At 39.9% G+C, this 17,795-nt stretch overlaps 1 protein-coding gene across 2 annotated transcripts; it reads right to left on the bottom strand.

The window, feature by feature from the left end:
• Nucleotides 1–3,071: 3,071 nt before the first annotated feature.
• LOC139411699 (guanylyl cyclase-activating protein 2-like) lies at nt 3,072–7,856 on the bottom strand. Of its 2 annotated transcripts, none has more exons than XM_071158341.1 (4): nt 7,470–7,856; nt 5,480–5,629; nt 4,531–4,642; nt 3,072–4,233 (listed from the first exon to the last, which is right to left on the bottom strand). In XM_071158341.1, exons 1-4 carry the CDS (start codon nt 7,674–7,676, stop codon nt 4,094–4,096), a joined length of 609 nt encoding a protein of 202 aa, XP_071014442.1. In that variant the 5' UTR covers nt 7,677–7,856; the 3' UTR covers nt 3,072–4,093. The 2 variants fall into 2 exon arrangements, with proteins under 2 accessions (XP_071014442.1, XP_071014443.1); XM_071158342.1 differs by having other exon boundaries at nt 3,072–4,228.
• Nucleotides 7,857–17,795: the final 9,939 nt, after the last annotated feature.

Here is a 17,795-nt window from a genome sequence, read left to right as displayed (position 1 = left end):
GTCACAAGCTTGATGCAGTCATTGCGTGCTAGGAATATTGGACCAAATACTACATTTTGACAAAATGTAATACACTATAAGTGAATTTGTACAAATACTTATGACCTCTTAAAATGTGTCGACTAGATACTTAAGGTGCTTTCATTTTGAAAGTGTGAAACAGATACAGAGATGTGAAAAAGTATTTGCCCATTTTGATTGTCTCTATTTTTACATATTTTTGATACTGAATGTTGTCAGATCTTCAACCAAAGCCTGATATTACATAAAGGGAACCTGAGTTTACAAATATCCCCAAAAAAGTATACTTATTTTAAGTATAAACACTTTTTGTTATGTGTAAACTCAAAGTTATTCAACACCCTATTTCCCTGTGTGAAAAAGTAATTGCCCCCTTACACTTAATAACTGCCTGTGCCACCTTTAGCAGCAATGACTGCAACCAAACGCTTCCTGTAGTTGTTGATCAGTCTCTCAAATCGCTGTGGAGGCATTTTGGCCCACTCTTGGTTGCAGAACTGCTGTAACTCAGCGACATTTGTGGGTTTTCAAGCATGAACTCGACGAGGCCATTCCAAAACCCATGTTGTCCAAAACAGTTGACTCAAGTTTGCCAAGAAGCACCTGGATGATCATCAAGACCCTTGGAAGAATGTTCTATGGACAGTTGATTCAAAATTATAACTTCTTGGACGTTATGGGTCCCGTTGTGTCTGGCGAAAACAAAACACTGCAATCCACAGTAAGAACCTGTAGTGGAAATTTCCTGTATTACCAAATCATGAGAGCAAACCACACATAAGTCAGAGTTATCATAAAGTCCATCTTTAATTATATGAGCTCCATCACAACCCTGTGACTCTCAGATCAATTCAGTGTCTATCAATGAATTCTCTGAGAGTCCTTACACATTGCAACTGAGATCCTTTATAGCAAAGACACACATAGCCAGACAGCATTGGCTATAAATTATCGTTCAGCTTTGTCTATGTTCTTATCTCGCTCTTGGTACCACTCAGGACCAAAAACAAAACCTCATCCACTAGCATATATCAAATACACCCCCTCCTGGACGAGATCACAGAGAGACAGTGACTGGCACACAGACATTGTGGAGCCAACTATCTGGTTCCCCATTTATCACACCACCCCTTCACATGGTTTAGGAATAGTTTACAGACACATTCACAGATAAGACTAACCAGACCTCTCATTTCTCTGGGCCCACGTAACTTTGCCCACAGGAAAGGGATAACTGCAAACAGTATTATCCAAAAGAAGACATTCTAATGACAAATATCTCACATAAGTATGCAATAAAATGAATAAAACATCTTATTTATAAATGTTACCTAAAGAATTCTGATTCTGCCACGACAAACCTCATACCAACGGTCAAGCATGATGGTGGTAGTGTGATGGTTTGGGGATGCTTTGCTGCCTCAGGAATCAGGTACCTGGACGACTTGCCTTAACAGAAGGTTTGTTTTACAGGTCGATCCAAAGCTTTCGCTTCAATTGCAGTGCCATAGACAGCCATGTAAAAACATGGTAACCATTTTGACTTTAGTATGACCACATACTAACATTTGGCACTTATTAAGAATTCAAAATCAAGAACAGATTTCAAGATTCTAAAATATTGAAGATTCAAAACTAAATTCAAAACATATCTAAAGCATATTGAATATCAGTACTCCGTATACAAAGATAATTTACCTGAAGTTCTTGTGAATTATCTTCCACCAACCATCTCTTATGACTCAATTGCCAGCAAAAATAGTTATCAAGTATTTAAATGGCTATTTGTGAAAAAAGGCACTATTTAAACAAAGTGTGACCAATTGAAATATCCAGGCTGCAACTCTGGAGAGGATTTGTGAAATGGCTACATTCTCACTGTGTGTGGTCTCTACTGTTATTTACAGTATTTGGCTGGTAAGCTTACTTGTTTCTGCCATTTCATATATTGAAAACGTCCACGTGTACCTGGACATACTGTATATTGGGTATATGTTGTTGTTTGTTTTTACAATATGTAAGGTACCCAGCTAACACATAACATTCTGAGAACCATATGTTTGTTAGAGCTTGGTGAGAGCATGGTTGTCCTATGGTTATATTGCATGCAACCTTCCCTCAGGGTTCTGGGAATTCTGAAGGGATACCCTGGTTGCACATAATGTTCTGAGAACCATGTTTCTTGGGTGGGAATTTCAGTACTTCAGCATAACGTTTTCTGCAGGTTTTCTCAGGGTTCTATTTAAAGTCATGTTCTCAGAACATTAAGAAAACATTAGTAACGTTCAAAGAATGTTATTTAACAACATATACATTATGTTCTCAGCGTCTAGCCTCTATCTTGTTAAGTGTGTTCAGGTGTGTTGGCTGTGCCCACTAATTGGCCACACCTGAACTTAATGAGTGAATGTTTTCTTTGAAATGGGGGTCTGTTTGAATAGACTAAATTGAACTGCTTTGTATGAGTAAAGAAAAACAAGGCATGATAGCGGCATCCTTGTGGCGCAGTGGACTAATTCCATGAATAGAGAACAGAAGATCATAGGTTTGAATCTTACGAACACCGTGCCACAATAAAAAATGAATGTGTTTATATGATTAATGTCTAAGAAGATTCATTTCCATGTGTCCTACCTGTGCTTGAGTTCAAAACTGCTTAAGCTAGCAGTGTTATTGAAAGTCTTATTGAAACATGTTCTCAGAACATTATTTAATCATCTTCAAATAAACTATCATTTCTGTTCTCAGAACGTTAATAAAACCTCCCAGGAAAACTTTTAGTGAACCACGTAAGATGTTCTCAGAACCTCCCTTCAACCTAAAAATGAACGTCCCTGAACAGGATACATTTTTATTTCCATTCTCAGAACATTAAAAAAATATTCAGTTGTACCGGTCAGGAAACATATGGCTTCGTTCCCAGAACTAATGGGAAACCAAAAACACATGTTCCCACAACTTCCATGGAACCAAAAGTGCTAGCTGGGTATGTACTACAGTATCAATACTTATCTTAATGTTATAAAAAATGTATTGCATTTATTTTGATATTGGCATATACACAGAGTGTACAAAACATTAAGGACACCTTCTCTTTCCATGACATAGAAATCCACATCAATCAGTGTAGATGAAGGGGAGGAGACAGGTTAAAGAAGGATTGTTAACCCTTGAGACAACTGAGATAAGAAATGTGTACGTGTGCCATTCAGAGGGTGAATGGGCAAGACAAAAGTTTTAAGTGCCTTTGAACAGGATATTGTAGTAGGTGTCAGGCACACCGGTTTGTGTCAAGAACTGCAACGCTGCAGGGGTTTTCACACTCAACAGTTTCCCTTGTGTGTCAAGAATGGTCCACCAACTGAAAGGACATCCAGCCAACTTGGGAAGCATTGGAGTCAACATGGGCCAGCACTGCTGTGGAACGCTTTCGACACCTTGCAGAGCATGTCCCGACAAATTGAATGGGAGAATCTCAAATGCATACTCTTCGTGTCCTCTCTCCTCGCCTCCTTCTCAAAACCCATTGTAGGAGAAGGCCATTGTAGGAGAAGGTCTCAATCAAATAAGTCCTGAGGCGATGTATGCTAATGACTCAATTGTGAATTTCTGCTGTCTGTAAAGAAATGGGCTGTAGGTTGATTCTGCTGCTACAATTGGATATCATGCAGGATGCTCTAACCTAATGTAGCAGGTGCAAAAAGATGCCTGAGCGAAGTCCCCACATCCGTTTTTCAGGGGAAATGGAAGTTGAAAATACTGTATCCATGAAAACTGGAAACATCCGCTTTCTTCTGACTCCTCGGAGAGTGAGTATGCTGGGAATAATTGAAATCCATACACAATCCTCAAATATCCAAGGATTTGGCAACGTCATTCATTTCCTAAATCTAGCAAATCCCCATTTTGAGAGATACTGACTTTATGATCATCCTATTGTTATCCTATTATGGGAGTAGAGTCGATGATAATGAAAACAGGCCGTTTTCAACCAGAGAAGTTGTTGTTTTGGTTCGGATCCTCTTTAATAGAGAGAACCAATGTCCTCTTCCTCCCTGTCTGACATTTTAGTTCATTGTTTTGGACCCTGGAGTTTTCTGTCACTCAGGTGCTGGTGGACCCAGTAACTGGGGTTGATATCCAGGCGTATGAGTTTTTGTACCCAGGGGTCTCTCTTTGCCCCCTCCACAAACTCCTCCAGAGTTATCTGACCTGGAACCAAAGACAACAAGGAGATCCTTATTATTCTACCTAATGTGTATCCACTCTGTCATTATACTGTATCATCAAGAATTAGTTAAAGGCGATAGCTCATTCCAAATTTTTCAGATCTCACAAGTAGTCACAATTCATCCACTTCCCACGCCATCGGTTGAGTAGATCAAGCCATACATGGGTCATTATTTTAATAGTGTCTCACTATGTCATTATTTCTGACATATCTGACCATCCTGCTTCAGTTACAGCTAAAGTCCGTCACAATACACAAATAAGTGCTCCAGTACTCACCGTCACCATTCTCGTCAACTTTCTGGAAGATACGGTCACAAACCTCTTCAGGTGTAAGGTGGATTTGGCCTGCCTCGTCACTGACAGAACCTTTCTTTATCTTGTAGATGATCTACAGACATCACAAACAGGAGTGTTACATCAATCAACTGTTATAGTTACGTTTTGCAGACATTGGTTCCTCAAAGGGTTTGAGAGATTTCCTACCCTTCCACATGTGTGCATTTTAAATCATTAGGTTAGTACGGCTGGAGAAAGTTCCTACCATATTCTTTACACCAATTCGATGCTTTTAAATCCATAAGGGGGTATATACGAGTACACACTTTGGGGGAACAGTAGAGCATCGGACTACAGCCTTCAAGTCCAAGAGCAGGGTTTCTCAACTTCGATCATGAACAGCCACTGTCCACACAGCTTTTCAATTAACCGATAAATTACTTTGATTAAGAAGCCTGAATGAAATGGCCCAAATGTAATTCATTTGAATTATTCTAACTAGAGTACTTCCAATACTGCCAATACAGTAACTATGCCAACAGTGAATCTGAGAAATATGGTTTTAAATTATTTTTGTTAGCCATCCCAATAGGTTGTAGGTAAATAAATGATAATGCAATGACGTATCATCTTATTGTGAAGTAATGTTTATGCATTTCAACCATGAACACTGATTTGATCTATGACCCCTAAAATGCAAATACTGCACTCTGCCTTTGTATGACCTTAACTATATGGGTAATGCAAGGGCAAAGTGCAGTATCTACAATATAAATGTGTTTATTCAACTTAGTTGTTGTTTTTCTGTTTGATAAATAGCTGATTCTCAGAGGCTTTGAGTTTAGTGGTTACCCAAGCAGATATACACTGCTTAGCGTCTAATTGATAATGATAATATTGATAATATTTAGAATGTTACTATAGGTCGCACTTCGGCCCGAACCCTTACCCTTATAATTATTCTCAGCTCGTGCCTGTCCAGTCGCCCATTGTCATCGTTGTCAAACACCTTGAAAGACCACTTGAGTTTATCCTCGAGCCGTCCTCGAAGCACAAGGTTTAGCGCAGCAACATACTCGATGAAATCCATGGTGTTGTCCTGTAATAGAGACAGACAAACGATCATGATCAACTACAGCCTCAATAAAAATCCTTATGTGTTCTCCAAGTAAGAAATACATAACATCCCTGACAGTGGGGCACATGTAAAACAAAAGGTACACCATGGGATCATGGTGGATTGTGATAATATGGGGAAAGAGACCTGGGTCAAATATGTATTTTCAGGTAGTCTATTATTCATCCAGAGAGTTGTGGACCTTTTTAGACTTCTGCATCGAGCCAATTTACAACTTTCTCCTCAATTGTTACATTGGTGGTAACTGTGGGATAGCTTAACTGGCCTACAGCATTGTCTTGGGCCTGTGTTGGAAGTGTGGCCCTATTTCCATTTGGGTCTTTCCATGTCAATTCAGCAGGCCGTAACACCCACTCAGATTCTTCTGAAGTCGTTTCTGTAGTTAAAAACAGATACTATTAGCATTCCTGCAACATCATTTAAAAAATATATAATTTGATTTGTGAGAAATCAAGCTAATTGATTGCACCTAAATTGGACATTTTAATTTATAGGATTCATAGAATATTCAACACATATAGTACCTAAGATACGATTTGGACCTTAACTTTTAACAAGGAGTAAGACGTGAGGAATCCAAAGAAATGTCAAAAAGCCACCCACAGCCCTACACGCCAATCCCACTCCAACACCGAGTTTATAGTATCAGTTCTCTATGTCTGATAAGTAGTATGGAGCTGCTGCTCTGAGTATTATTTCTTCATCATATGTCATGTATTCTCAGTGAATTTTATTGTTTTTTTTCCCCATTCAGAGAAATTAGTAATGGAAGATGTTAGGTTTTTATCCCATCCTACATCCTGATATTACCAGGTTCTGAACACTAGGGAAAAAAATATGTTGTATTGTCACATACACTAGATAGGTGCAGTGGTATAGTAGTACAGTGCCCCTGGAGCAAATTAGCATTAAGTGCCTTGCTCAAGGGCACTTCAACAGATTTTTCACCTTGTCGGCTCGGTATTCAAACCAGCTAATCCAATGCAAGTCAATGGTACCTATTAGCATTTTTGCACTTCATATCCATATAATCTATAAGTAACACCATTGAGTTAACATAAAAATGTAATTAATAGCCCAGGTGTTTATTTAATTAAATTCCTGAACCCAACAGGTGCATTATTAGAGACAGGCTTCTATTTAAGCCAGGTGTCTATTTCCTTAATGCACACAGCTTTTGCTCATTTGCTACTTGTCAGACATAGAGAACTGATAATATACTCATTGTTGGGGTGGGATTGGCGTGGGGTGTGGGGGGTCCATTGGTGGCTTTTGATGTCTAAGTCATTGTTAGAAAAACAATGGTCAAATGTGGATGTTAGGTACTACATTTAAAGAATGCAAAAACTCTTCCAGAACAACCTGAGAAGGTTGCTGTTGAAATCCTCTTTCTTGTCCTTTTTGAGGTGGAACGACTAATTTGGCTTTACACTCTGGCCCACTTTATGGAAAGAAGGGTATTATGGCCATCTAACTTTAGACTATTTAATTAACCATACGGCCAAATGAAGCATGATAGTGTACAGACAAATAGCTTAGCCTACACGTGGAAAGAGCACACATTTTGGGAAACCCATATTCTAGAAAACAATATTAATAATAGTGTTGTCCTAAAATTGTATGAATCTATATTCATGAATTAAATGGGAAGTTTAAAACACTTGAGTTGAGGGGAAGGGGTCTATGATAACTTTAGGCCTACACCAATACAACATGTTTTTTTACAGTATGTATATACATCATTTACAGTAAATGCAAATGCAATTGACCCAGGTCTGCTGGTTTGTATTCAGAATCTTACCCCATTCATATCAAACGCACTGAATATGCCCTCCATGTACTGCGATTCTGGCGAATTATCGTTTTGAACCCCAAACATCCTTTTGAACTCGTGCAAGTGCAACGAACCGCTGGGGCACTCATTGATGAACCTCCTGTAGAGGTCTTGAATTGTCGATACTTCCAACTCTTCTTCGCTGGTTGACTGAGCTTGCTGATTTTGACCCATTGTAAATCCGAGTGAAAAAGGTCAAAGTGTGAAAAAGACAACGCGTAAATTTAAATCCAGCTGTGGGCTAGTCTCCGATATGGCTGTGTGCAATAGCCTGGGGACACGGTTACCTCCGAGGTTCATAAAATTCGTAAACCTTTAAGAATTCAACCTTGTATCTTCTTTCTGCTCCCTGCATCGTTGCCTTTGATGGTTGTGCGTGGAAATAGGTCAGACAACATAGGCTACATCATGTGGGATATACATACGTTAACCCCAGGAGGCGAATTTATTTTTAGCAAGACTTGTCCTATATCGGCATTTAGTAATCTGCAGACCTGATCCAATTGGACGATGTAATTTGTAGACCTACAAGGCTACAGTGTGCCAAATAGAGAGTATATGTCCTATAACTTTTGTGACTCAACTCGTTTTATTGTGTTAATATATTATAAAACACTTTCACAATTGCATTTATGTTATAAAACCTTTTCACACCTGGAATGGAGGTTGGTCAGGCCATGGGCAAATGATCACCCATCACTATCTGAGGATTAATAAATACATTTTCACTGAACAGCCACTTCTGAAGTCAAAATAGTATGTGTACAGAGATCAGAACAGGTCAAATATAGGTAACATATCCAATAGTAGGTTGGAAATGGGTTTAGAGTGTTACTGGATATAACAGAAGTTAGGTGTTTAAATAGAGAGGTCCGGTGGAATTGGAAAGGCTCTGGTGCAAGGTTCGGGCTTGTTCCTTCCAGATGACCCATGTTGGGGAATACCTTAAGGTTGGCTGTGGGTCAACGAAGGATTAACTGCACACGCTGGCCTGTCACGAGAGACTAGACCCAAGACAGCTTGATTGTATTCACTCTTAGAAAAAAAGGGTTTCGGATAGGGTTCTTCGGCTGTCCCTGTAGGAAAACTATTTTTGGTTCCAGGTAGAACCCTTTCACCCAACAAGGAACCCCTAACATTTGCTTTTCAATTAAGAACTCCTTGGTGAAAAGGAACCAAAAAAAGATGTCCCCTACAGAGACAACCAAATAACCCTTTATGGTTCAAGGGAGCACCTTTTTTCTAAATTAGTACCTTAGATTGAGATTCTGTCAATGAATCGCTTTTAACTCCAGTCACCCATACCTGACCTATTGTTTTCAGCATCTCAGTCTACCTTTTGCATTTTTATAAGTTGATAAAGATAAGAGATATCGTTAAAGGTCAGGTATGGGCTAAGAGTGTTAAAGGATATTACACAAGTACAAGTTGATTGGCTCTGGTGTAAGCTTCTTCAACATGACCCATGTGGGGGAAAACCTTGATGTTGGCTATCGGTCAAAGGAGGATTTATATGAAACAGGAAATTACATTGACATTTTATTCATTTCACAGACTCTCTTATCCAGAGCGACTTACAAATAGTGCATTCAGCTTAAGATAGCTAGGTGAGACAACAACATATCACTACCGTAGCAGGTACATTTTCCCTCAATAAAGTAGTTATCAGCAAAGTCAGTGCTAGTAGGAAAAGTTAATTTATTATTATTATATGAGGGAGGTGCATGATTCAGTGGGATTATTGAATGTGAGATGATTCAGTGGGAATATTCAATGTGAGATGATTCAGTGAGATGATTCAGTTGAGGTGTTGTATGAGAATCAATTCACCCTGATAAGGATACATTAAACAAGTCATATATTAAATAGAGAAGTCAGGTAGAAGTTGAGTAGCTCTGGTGCAAGCATCAGGTTAGAGTAACTCCCTTCAGAAGACCCTTGGTGAGGAATACCTTGAGGTTGGCTGTGGGTCAACGAAGGATTCATCTGCAAAGATGAATCAGTTATGCCTACAGTCTTAGAAAAAATGGTTCCAAGGGGGTTCTTTGTGGAGGGATAGGGTTCTACCAAGAACAGTTTTTATCTGAAGAACCCTTTCTGAAAGACAAGCGTTCTATGTAAGACACAGGTTTCTACCTAAAACCTTTAACATTATAAAGAACAGTTTTTATCTGAAGAACCCTTTCTGAAAGACAAGTGTTCTATGTAAGAGATTTCTACCTAAAACCTTTAACATTATAAAAGAACAGTTTTTATCTGAAGAACCCTTTCTGAAAGACAAGTGTTCTATGTAATACACAGATTTCTACCTAAAACCTTTAACATTATAAAGAACAGTTTTTATCTTAAGAACCCTTTCTGAAAGACAAGTGTTCTATGTAAGACAGGTTTCTACCTAAAACCTTTAACATTATAAAGAACAGTTTTTATCTGAAGAACCCTTTCTGAAAGACAAGCGTTCTATGTAAGACACAGGTTTCTGTGATGATTCTTTGGAAGCAAATAATGCTTTTTCAGATGGCAAGAAGGGTTCTTTGGAAGGCAATAAGGGTTCTACATAGAACCACATTTCCCAGTTTGTTCTTTTACATGGTGATATTCAGAATTGTTTGTTATAATATCTGTGTTTTTGGATGCACATTGATTGGTTGATTAATTTTCTGCTACACAAAGATTTGTTTAAAATAATTCTAAACTAATCCAATCTGTTAGTAGTTATTCGACTTATTGCGCCCGTTACTGGGATGGTTGTTCCAGTTTAGATGATTAAGGTAGTCTCAGCATTCAAGTCATTCAGATTGCAGGTTGTGGGTGCTAAAAAAATAAAAATACATGTGTTGGATATCCTAACTCTGGCTGGATTCCAATAGGAATTACACATGACTGTAAAACAGCATAATGTGACTTGCTGGCCTGATATGACCTGTAAACCAAGAGTTTCCTAACACAACTATGTTGAGTATAACTAGGCCCTCAGAGAAAGTCCTTATGGTATAAGGACCCAGATGCAGACACAGGAGGCAGATGGTTTGAGTCTTTGATATTAATTAAATCCAAAAGGGATTGCACTGTGGTAGGCAAGAGAATGGTCGTGGACAGGCAAAAGGTCAAAACCAGTTCAGTACAGTATATATATATATATATATATATATATATATATATATATATATATATATATATATATATATATATATATTTGACCAGGTAGGCAAGTTGAGAACAAGTTCTCATTTACAACTGTGACCTGGCCAAGATAAAGCAAGGCAGTGTGACACAGACAACAACAGAGAGTTAGTTACACATGGAATAAACAATAAACAAGCCAATGACACAGTAGAAAAAAGAAAGTCTATATACAGTATGTGCAAAAGGCATGAGGCGGTAGGCAATAAATAGGCCATAGGAGCGAATAATTACAATTTAGCAGATTAACACTGGAGTGATAAATGAGCAGATGATGATGTGCAAGTAGAGATACTGGTGTGCAAACGAGCAGAAAAGTAAATAAAAACAGTATGGGGATGAGGTAGGTAGATTGGGTGGGCTATTTACAGATGGACTATGTACGGCTGCAGTGATCGGTTAGCTGCTCAGATAGCTGATGTTTAAAGTTGGTGAGGGAAATAAGTCTCCAACTTCAGTGATTTTTGCAATTCGTTCCAGTTACTGGAAGCAGAGAACTGGAAGGAAAGGCGGCCAAAGGAGGTGTTGGCTTTGGGAACGATCAGTGAGATATACCTGCTGGAACGTGTGCTACGGGTGGGTGTTGTTATCGTGGTTTTACTAGCGTTTAAGAGCAGGTGGAGGCCACGGAAGGAGTGTTGTAGGGCATTGAAGCTCGTTTGGAGGTTAGTTAGCACAGTGTCCAAAGAAGGGCCAGAAGTATACAGAATGTTGTCGTCTGCGTAGAGGTGGATCAGAGAATCGCCCGCAGCAAGAGCGGCATCATTGATATATACAGAGAAAAGAGTCGGCCAGAGAATTGAACGCTGTGGCACCCCCATAGAGACTGCCAGAGGTCTGGACAACATGCCCTCCAATTTAACACACTGAACTCTGTCTGCAAAGTAGTTGGTGAACCAGGCGAGGCAGTCATTAGAAAAACCAAGGCTATTGAGTCTGCCGATAAGAATACGGTGATTGACAGAGTCGGAAGCCTTGGCCAGGTCGATGAAGACGGCTGCACCGTACTGTCTTTTATCGATGGCGGTTATGATATCGTTCAGTACCTTGAGCGTGGCTGAGGTGCACCCGTCACCGGCTCGGAAACCGGATTGCACAGCGGAGAAGGTACGGTGGGATTCGAAATGGTCAGTGATCTGTTTATTAACTTGGCTTTCAAAGATTTTAGATAGGCAGGGCAGGATGGATAAAGGTATGTAACAGTTTGGGTCTAAGGTGTCACCCCCTTTGAAGAGGGGGATGACCGCGGCAGCTTTACAATCTTTAGGGATCTCGGAGATACGAAAGAAAGGTTGAACAGGCTGGTAATAGAGGTTGCAACAATGGCGGCAGATAGTTTTAGAAAGAGAGGGTCCAGATAGTCTACCCTAGCTGATTTGTACGGGTCCAGGTTTTGCAGCTCTTTCAGAACATCTGCTATCTGGATTTGGATAAAGGAGAACCTGGAGAGGCTTGGGCGAGTAGCTGCGGTGGGCAGGGGGGGGGGGGGGGGGGGGGGGCAGAGCTGTTGGCCAAGGTTGGAGTAGCCGGAGGAAGGCATGGCCAGCCGTTGAGAAATGCTTGTTGAAGTTTTCGATAATCATGGATTTATCGGTGGTGACCGTGTTACCTAGCCTCGCTGGGAGGAGGTGCTCCTGTTCTCCATGGACTTTACAGTGTCCCAGAACTTTTTGGAGTTACAGGATGCAAATTTCCGCCTGAAGAAGCTGGCCTTGGCTTTCCTGACTGACTGCGTGTATTGGTTCCTGACTTCCCTGAACAGTTGCATATTGAGGGGACTATTCGATGCTTTTGCAGTCCGCCACAGGATGTTTTTGTGCTGGTCGAGGGCAGTCAGGTCTGGAGTGAACGAAGGGCTATATCTGTTCTTAGTTCTGCATTTTTTGAACGGAGCATGCTCATCTAAAATGGTAAGGAAGTTACTTTTAAAGAATGACCAGGCATCCTCAACTGACGGGATGAGGTCAATATCCTTCCACGATACCCGGGCCAGGTCGATTAGAAAGGCCTGCTCGCAGAAGTGTTTTAGGGAGCGTTTGACAGTGATGAGGGGTGGTCGTTTGACTGCGGATCCGTAGCGGATACAGGCAATGAGGCAGTGATCGCTGAGATCCTGGTTGAAGACAGCGAAAGTGTATTTGGAGGGCCAGTTGGTCAGGATGACGTCTATGAGGGTGCCCTTGTTTACAGATTTAGGGTTGTACCTGGTGGGTTCCTTGATGATTTGTGTGAGATTGAGGGCATCTAGCTTAGATTGTAGGACTGCCGTGGTGTTAAGCATATCCCAGTTTAGGTCACCTAACAGAACAAACTCTGAAGCTAGATGGGGGGCGATCAATTCACAAATGGTGTCCAGGGCACAGCAGGGAGCTGAGGGGGGTTGGTAGCAGGCGACAACAGTGAGAGACTTATTTCTGGAGAGAGTAATTTTAAAAATTAGTAGTTCGAACTGTTTGGGTATAGACCTGGAAAGTATGACATTACTTTGCAGGCTATCTCTGCAGTAGACTGCAACTCCTCCCCCTTTGGCAGTTCTATCTTGACGGAAAATGTTATAGTTGGGTATGGAAATCTCAGAATTGTTGGTGGCCTTCCTAAGCCAGGATGTGTGTGCAAACCTGGTCAAGAACTACAGGAAACTATGATCTCTGTAATTGCAAACAAAGGTTTCTGTAACAAATATTAAGTTATGCTTTTCTGATGTATCAAATACATATGTCATGCAAGAAAATGCTAATTAATTACTTAAAAATCATACAATGTGATTTTCTGGATTTTTGTTTTAGATTCCCTCTCTCACAGTTGAAGTGTACCTATGTCATTAACATATCATCTGGGTCTATAAGTGTTGAACATCCAAAGTATTTTCAGAAAATTAAGCTCAAGCACCAAGGAGTTAAGATAGCATGTGTGTTACAAAAATTACATAGTTTATTTACAAAAAAAAACAGACTGCAATTTGACATACCAGGTATCAAGCATAAATGGATTTTAAAAAATTGGTGCCCATCAATATTACAAACTTACAGTATCATATTTATGCTCATATATATTATGTTAACTAATAGCAAAGAAAAGTTTTTGGAATTAGCTTAATCAAGACTAAATTAAATCTGTGTGACATGATTCCCTTGGGATTTATAATTTTAGAATGTCAGTGTACTAGGTAGTACACAGTGTAGGTTTTAATCATGACCAGAGGGACAGCCTAAGTGCCAAATGATCCTAGGTAGGTTTAAAACAGCATACTTCTGCGGTTCTGGTGAGAACTGGCTAAATGTTTCACAAACTCATCCATGTTGAGAGAGCGTGCCCTCCTTGACTCAACACCGAGCATTCAGAGGTGACAACCTGTCATCAACTGTTATTGTCCTAAGGTGGGTTTTAATCGGTTTTAAAGCTGAGAAGCTTCTCTCGCAAGAAGCACTGCTGACTGGTGTCTAACAACAGAAATCTTACAAAGTGGAAATAGCTCACGGAAGACCTCTTTATAAGGTTCTAGAAACACAACCAAGTCAAGGAGAGTAGACGGTCTGTCGCTTCCATGTTTCTCTCTCCTATCAAAAAGCCGCTTGGTTTGATGAACCTCATGTTTGAGGTCCTCTAAATCTGACTCAAAGGTCTGAGCAAAGGCAAACAGAGGATCCTCATTCAAGAATGCTGTACTCTTTGGGTTGCTCTGCAATCTCTTCAACTTCTTTCCATAGTTCTCCAATGTAACCCTCACTTCTGTAGTCCTGTAATGTGTCTGTAAGGGAACCTACTAGATCCACAACTCTTGCTAGGTCAAGAGACCTTGATTGGAGTATGTCAGAAAGACATTTGGCATCACCAATCACTTTACAAAAGGTAACCAAAATCCCTATGAAATGTAAATCTATCTGAGACAGAAGGCCCCTTGCCTCCACTGATCACCGCTATTTTTTAAGTGTGATATCCTGTGGCACTCTCAGAACTGCTGGAAGCCTGTCCCTCAGATTACGGCTTGCCATGTATCTGCATGCCAACCGTAAGTCTCTGTAGCTTCCTGGGCTGCTGCTGTGGATACAGCTCTTTCTGAACTGCAAGCCACTTCAGATGAACCTATGAGCCAGATACAAAGTTAGAAAGCTTCTGCAGGAGAGCAAAAAAGTGAACTGCCTCAGGCACGGATTTGACAGAATTTACAAGAACCAAATTCAAACACTGTGCATTACATCTTGCACTGATATTAATCCGTGCACACACCAGAATGCTTTCCGCTCATGACGGATGCAACTTCATTGCCTTGCCCCTCAAGATTATTCCTGTAGTCCAGACCATGTTTTTCAACGCAATCAATTATCATTGATTACATTTAAGCTTTCAGCTGACTGAAGGTGTAGAAAGCTTTCGTGGATGGCCCCGTTGTAGTAGTACCTCACAACTAAAGACATTTCTTATTTTTCTTTACATCTTTGGTTTCATCTGCAATTGCAATAAAAACTTAACTTTCTTTTACTTCTCTTATTATTTGACTTTGTACCATCTCAGCTAAGCTCACAATAACTTTGTTCTGGATTTGGTGGCTTGTGTACTTAGCATTGCCACATGCATTCATCCTTTTCTCTATGAGAGGGTCATGCTTTGTTATTTCTTCTAAGATTGTAAAAACAATTACCCTTGTTGTGAGAGTCATCAGACTCTCGATGACCTCTCTGCGTTATATTTTGAGTGGCAGTTAATAGGAGCACATCTGCAATTGTTTTAATGTAAGTACAGTTTTCCTCCACTTTCTTTTTCCAGTCCTCATTTATGAAATCTAACATTGATAAGTTGCTGTCAATAGCCATTTTATGCTGATTCCAAGCATACGTAGATAGCATTGATATGATGCTCTGCCTTCGAATGGAGCTTAAACCCAGAATCTTTAAGCAGCGCCTTTTTCCAGTTACAAAACCCTGACTGTGATGTGAAGGCAGATTCAGGTGTACTGGGCAGAGAAAAATGACTACAGGCGAAACAATACATTTAATCTTGATTTACAGAATATTCAAGCCATGAATTGTCCTTATACCAGGAGCTGTTGAAAACCTTTTTCCTAGTACCATGCTGAGTTCTGGGAAATGTTTTCAAACACGGCTGTACAGGACCCTCTTCTCTGGATCTTGACATGTCTGAAATATACATTAAATAATGTGTCATATCTCTATGGAAATGTATAATTAAGGGATCCACAAGATTAGATACTAACAGCTGCTAACTAAAATGTGTAGTTTAAAGTATTGGCCTGGCCTACCATTGGGTCCTTTTGTAACAGTCTGATATCTCTCCCTTTCTTTTCATGTTTAACTGACCCTATGCAAAAACAAGACAGTCTATGTTTACCTCTAAGCATCCAATTACCCACGTTTTAGTCCAATCTCAATCTTAATTACAAATCCCCATTATCATAACTGTGCCTTAAAATCAACTACCAGCCTAAATTACTAGTTAGATCATGGCTAGCCCTACTCTGCAGTAAGTAACACAGCTAGCTATAATTTATTTCACCTTTACGATAGCAAACAGGCTATCTGCAAATTGTTGTAATCTTTTGAGTAACGTTAACAGATTGATAATAACAATTGTTCATTTTGAGTTCAAGTCCGAAAATCGAACTGAGTTAATTCATGGATTTCAAATTGCTGAATGTTAACTTGCTGAACACTGACAGCTGTAGCCTGCCTACTGGTTACCCCACATTAGCTAAACATTTATATACTGTAACTTACAACACTGCACTGTATATTTGTGTATTACTAGCACAGATGTTGACACAATGTGAGGCTAAATTGGGAACCGATCTCTCTTATCTGATTAACTGTCTGTTAATGGAGCCAAAGGTCTAACATTAACTTACACAGCGACTCAACTTTCATAAAAGTTGTTCAGGAAACGTAAACCCGATGCTAAACCTTAAAACTTACTTCAAATATGATGCTTTCGCCAATCGCGAAAAGAGCTTGTGGAGCTGTGGAAATATTCTCTCTTCTTCTGCATGTTCCTCTTATTCTTATGTATCTCGCAACCAACAATAATATTCTCTCTTCCTCGATTTGAAAAATACGCTGCCGAATGTCAAAATAAATGCTTGAAATGGGATGTCAATCAACATCAAACTGTCAGCACCCCTTTAGCTCCGCCCCTGCAAGTTTGGTGGGCTATTAATGACCATCAGCAGTGTCAGAGCTTGGAGAAGCCTAATAACCAGGACTAAATGGTCACGTGGAATTTGACTGCATTCATGACTTGTGACTGCCGGTGCGGCAGTAATACGGTCACCATAACAGCCCTAGGTCTGGAGATGGAACAGTATGTACCAGTTACGAGCTGGTACGTTCTGACTGACGCCTTTTAGACTCAGTTATTCCAATAAAGGTCCACCTGCCTCCCACACATCTATTAAGGAGGAAGTTCTCCCCATGTCACACACATCTGGTGAGGCAACGTGTTTTTCCAGTTCGCATTTTCGCTACCGATGATGACTAAGAATGCTCTTATTCAATCCTATGAGGTCAACTGTCAGTCATAACTCATTGTGTACCCATGTCTAATTTATTGTGCATTGTTCCACGCCTGCACTGCATGTCACAAAGGTCCATGACTGTTAAGATTCTTAAGATGAACAACAACATTCTTCTACTTAGTCATCATAGCTTCATGCTGCACAAGTCTATCTGAATCTGGGTAAGGAGACAAAAGGCGTAATTGCCAGAATATGGTAGAATCCCTTTATTTACCTGTCTATAGGCTACGTATACACTCAACCCCATATGTATTTGGACAGTGAAGCTAACATTTAAAATGTATCTCTATACTCCAGCATTTGCAAATGTTTGGTCCCGCTTTAAATGAAGTGTAGCTTATAAATGCTTCCTAAAGCCTTAATAAAGCCTTCATAAGCACTACATAAATGTCACAAATCATCTATAACTATATGTCATGCTCTACAAAGGGTTCATAAATGTGTCATAACTGTGTGACATAACCACCCATGTCAAATGTGACATAACCCACTATGTCATACATGACACAAACCTGTGCTTTATAAAGGGTGACATGAACACCGCTTGATAAAAGCTTTATGAATTCTATAAAATTGAGGCATCA

The sequence above is a fragment of the Oncorhynchus clarkii genome, chromosome 6 (genome assembly GCF_045791955.1).
Source record: "Oncorhynchus clarkii lewisi isolate Uvic-CL-2024 chromosome 6, UVic_Ocla_1.0, whole genome shotgun sequence".
NCBI classification, from domain to species: domain Eukaryota; kingdom Metazoa; phylum Chordata; class Actinopteri; order Salmoniformes; family Salmonidae; genus Oncorhynchus; species Oncorhynchus clarkii.
This window is presented reverse-complemented; position numbering and strand designations above follow the sequence as displayed.

What these genes read in the sequence shown, in the direction of transcription:
- LOC139411699 (XM_071158341.1), bottom strand. Translation starts at nt 7,676, where the DNA reads ATGGGTCAAAATCAGCAAGCTCAGTCAACCAGCGAAGAAGAGTTGGAA. An exon ending in AGCTGAGAATAATTATAAGG is followed by an intron (nt 4,643 to 5,479) that starts GTAAGGGTTCGG and finishes TGATGTCTGTAG; the next exon opens with ATCATCTACAAGATAAAGAA. An exon ending in AGTTGACGAGAATGGTGACG is followed by an intron (nt 4,234 to 4,530) that starts GTGAGTACTGGA and finishes CTTTGGTTCCAG; the next exon opens with GTCAGATAACTCTGGAGGAG.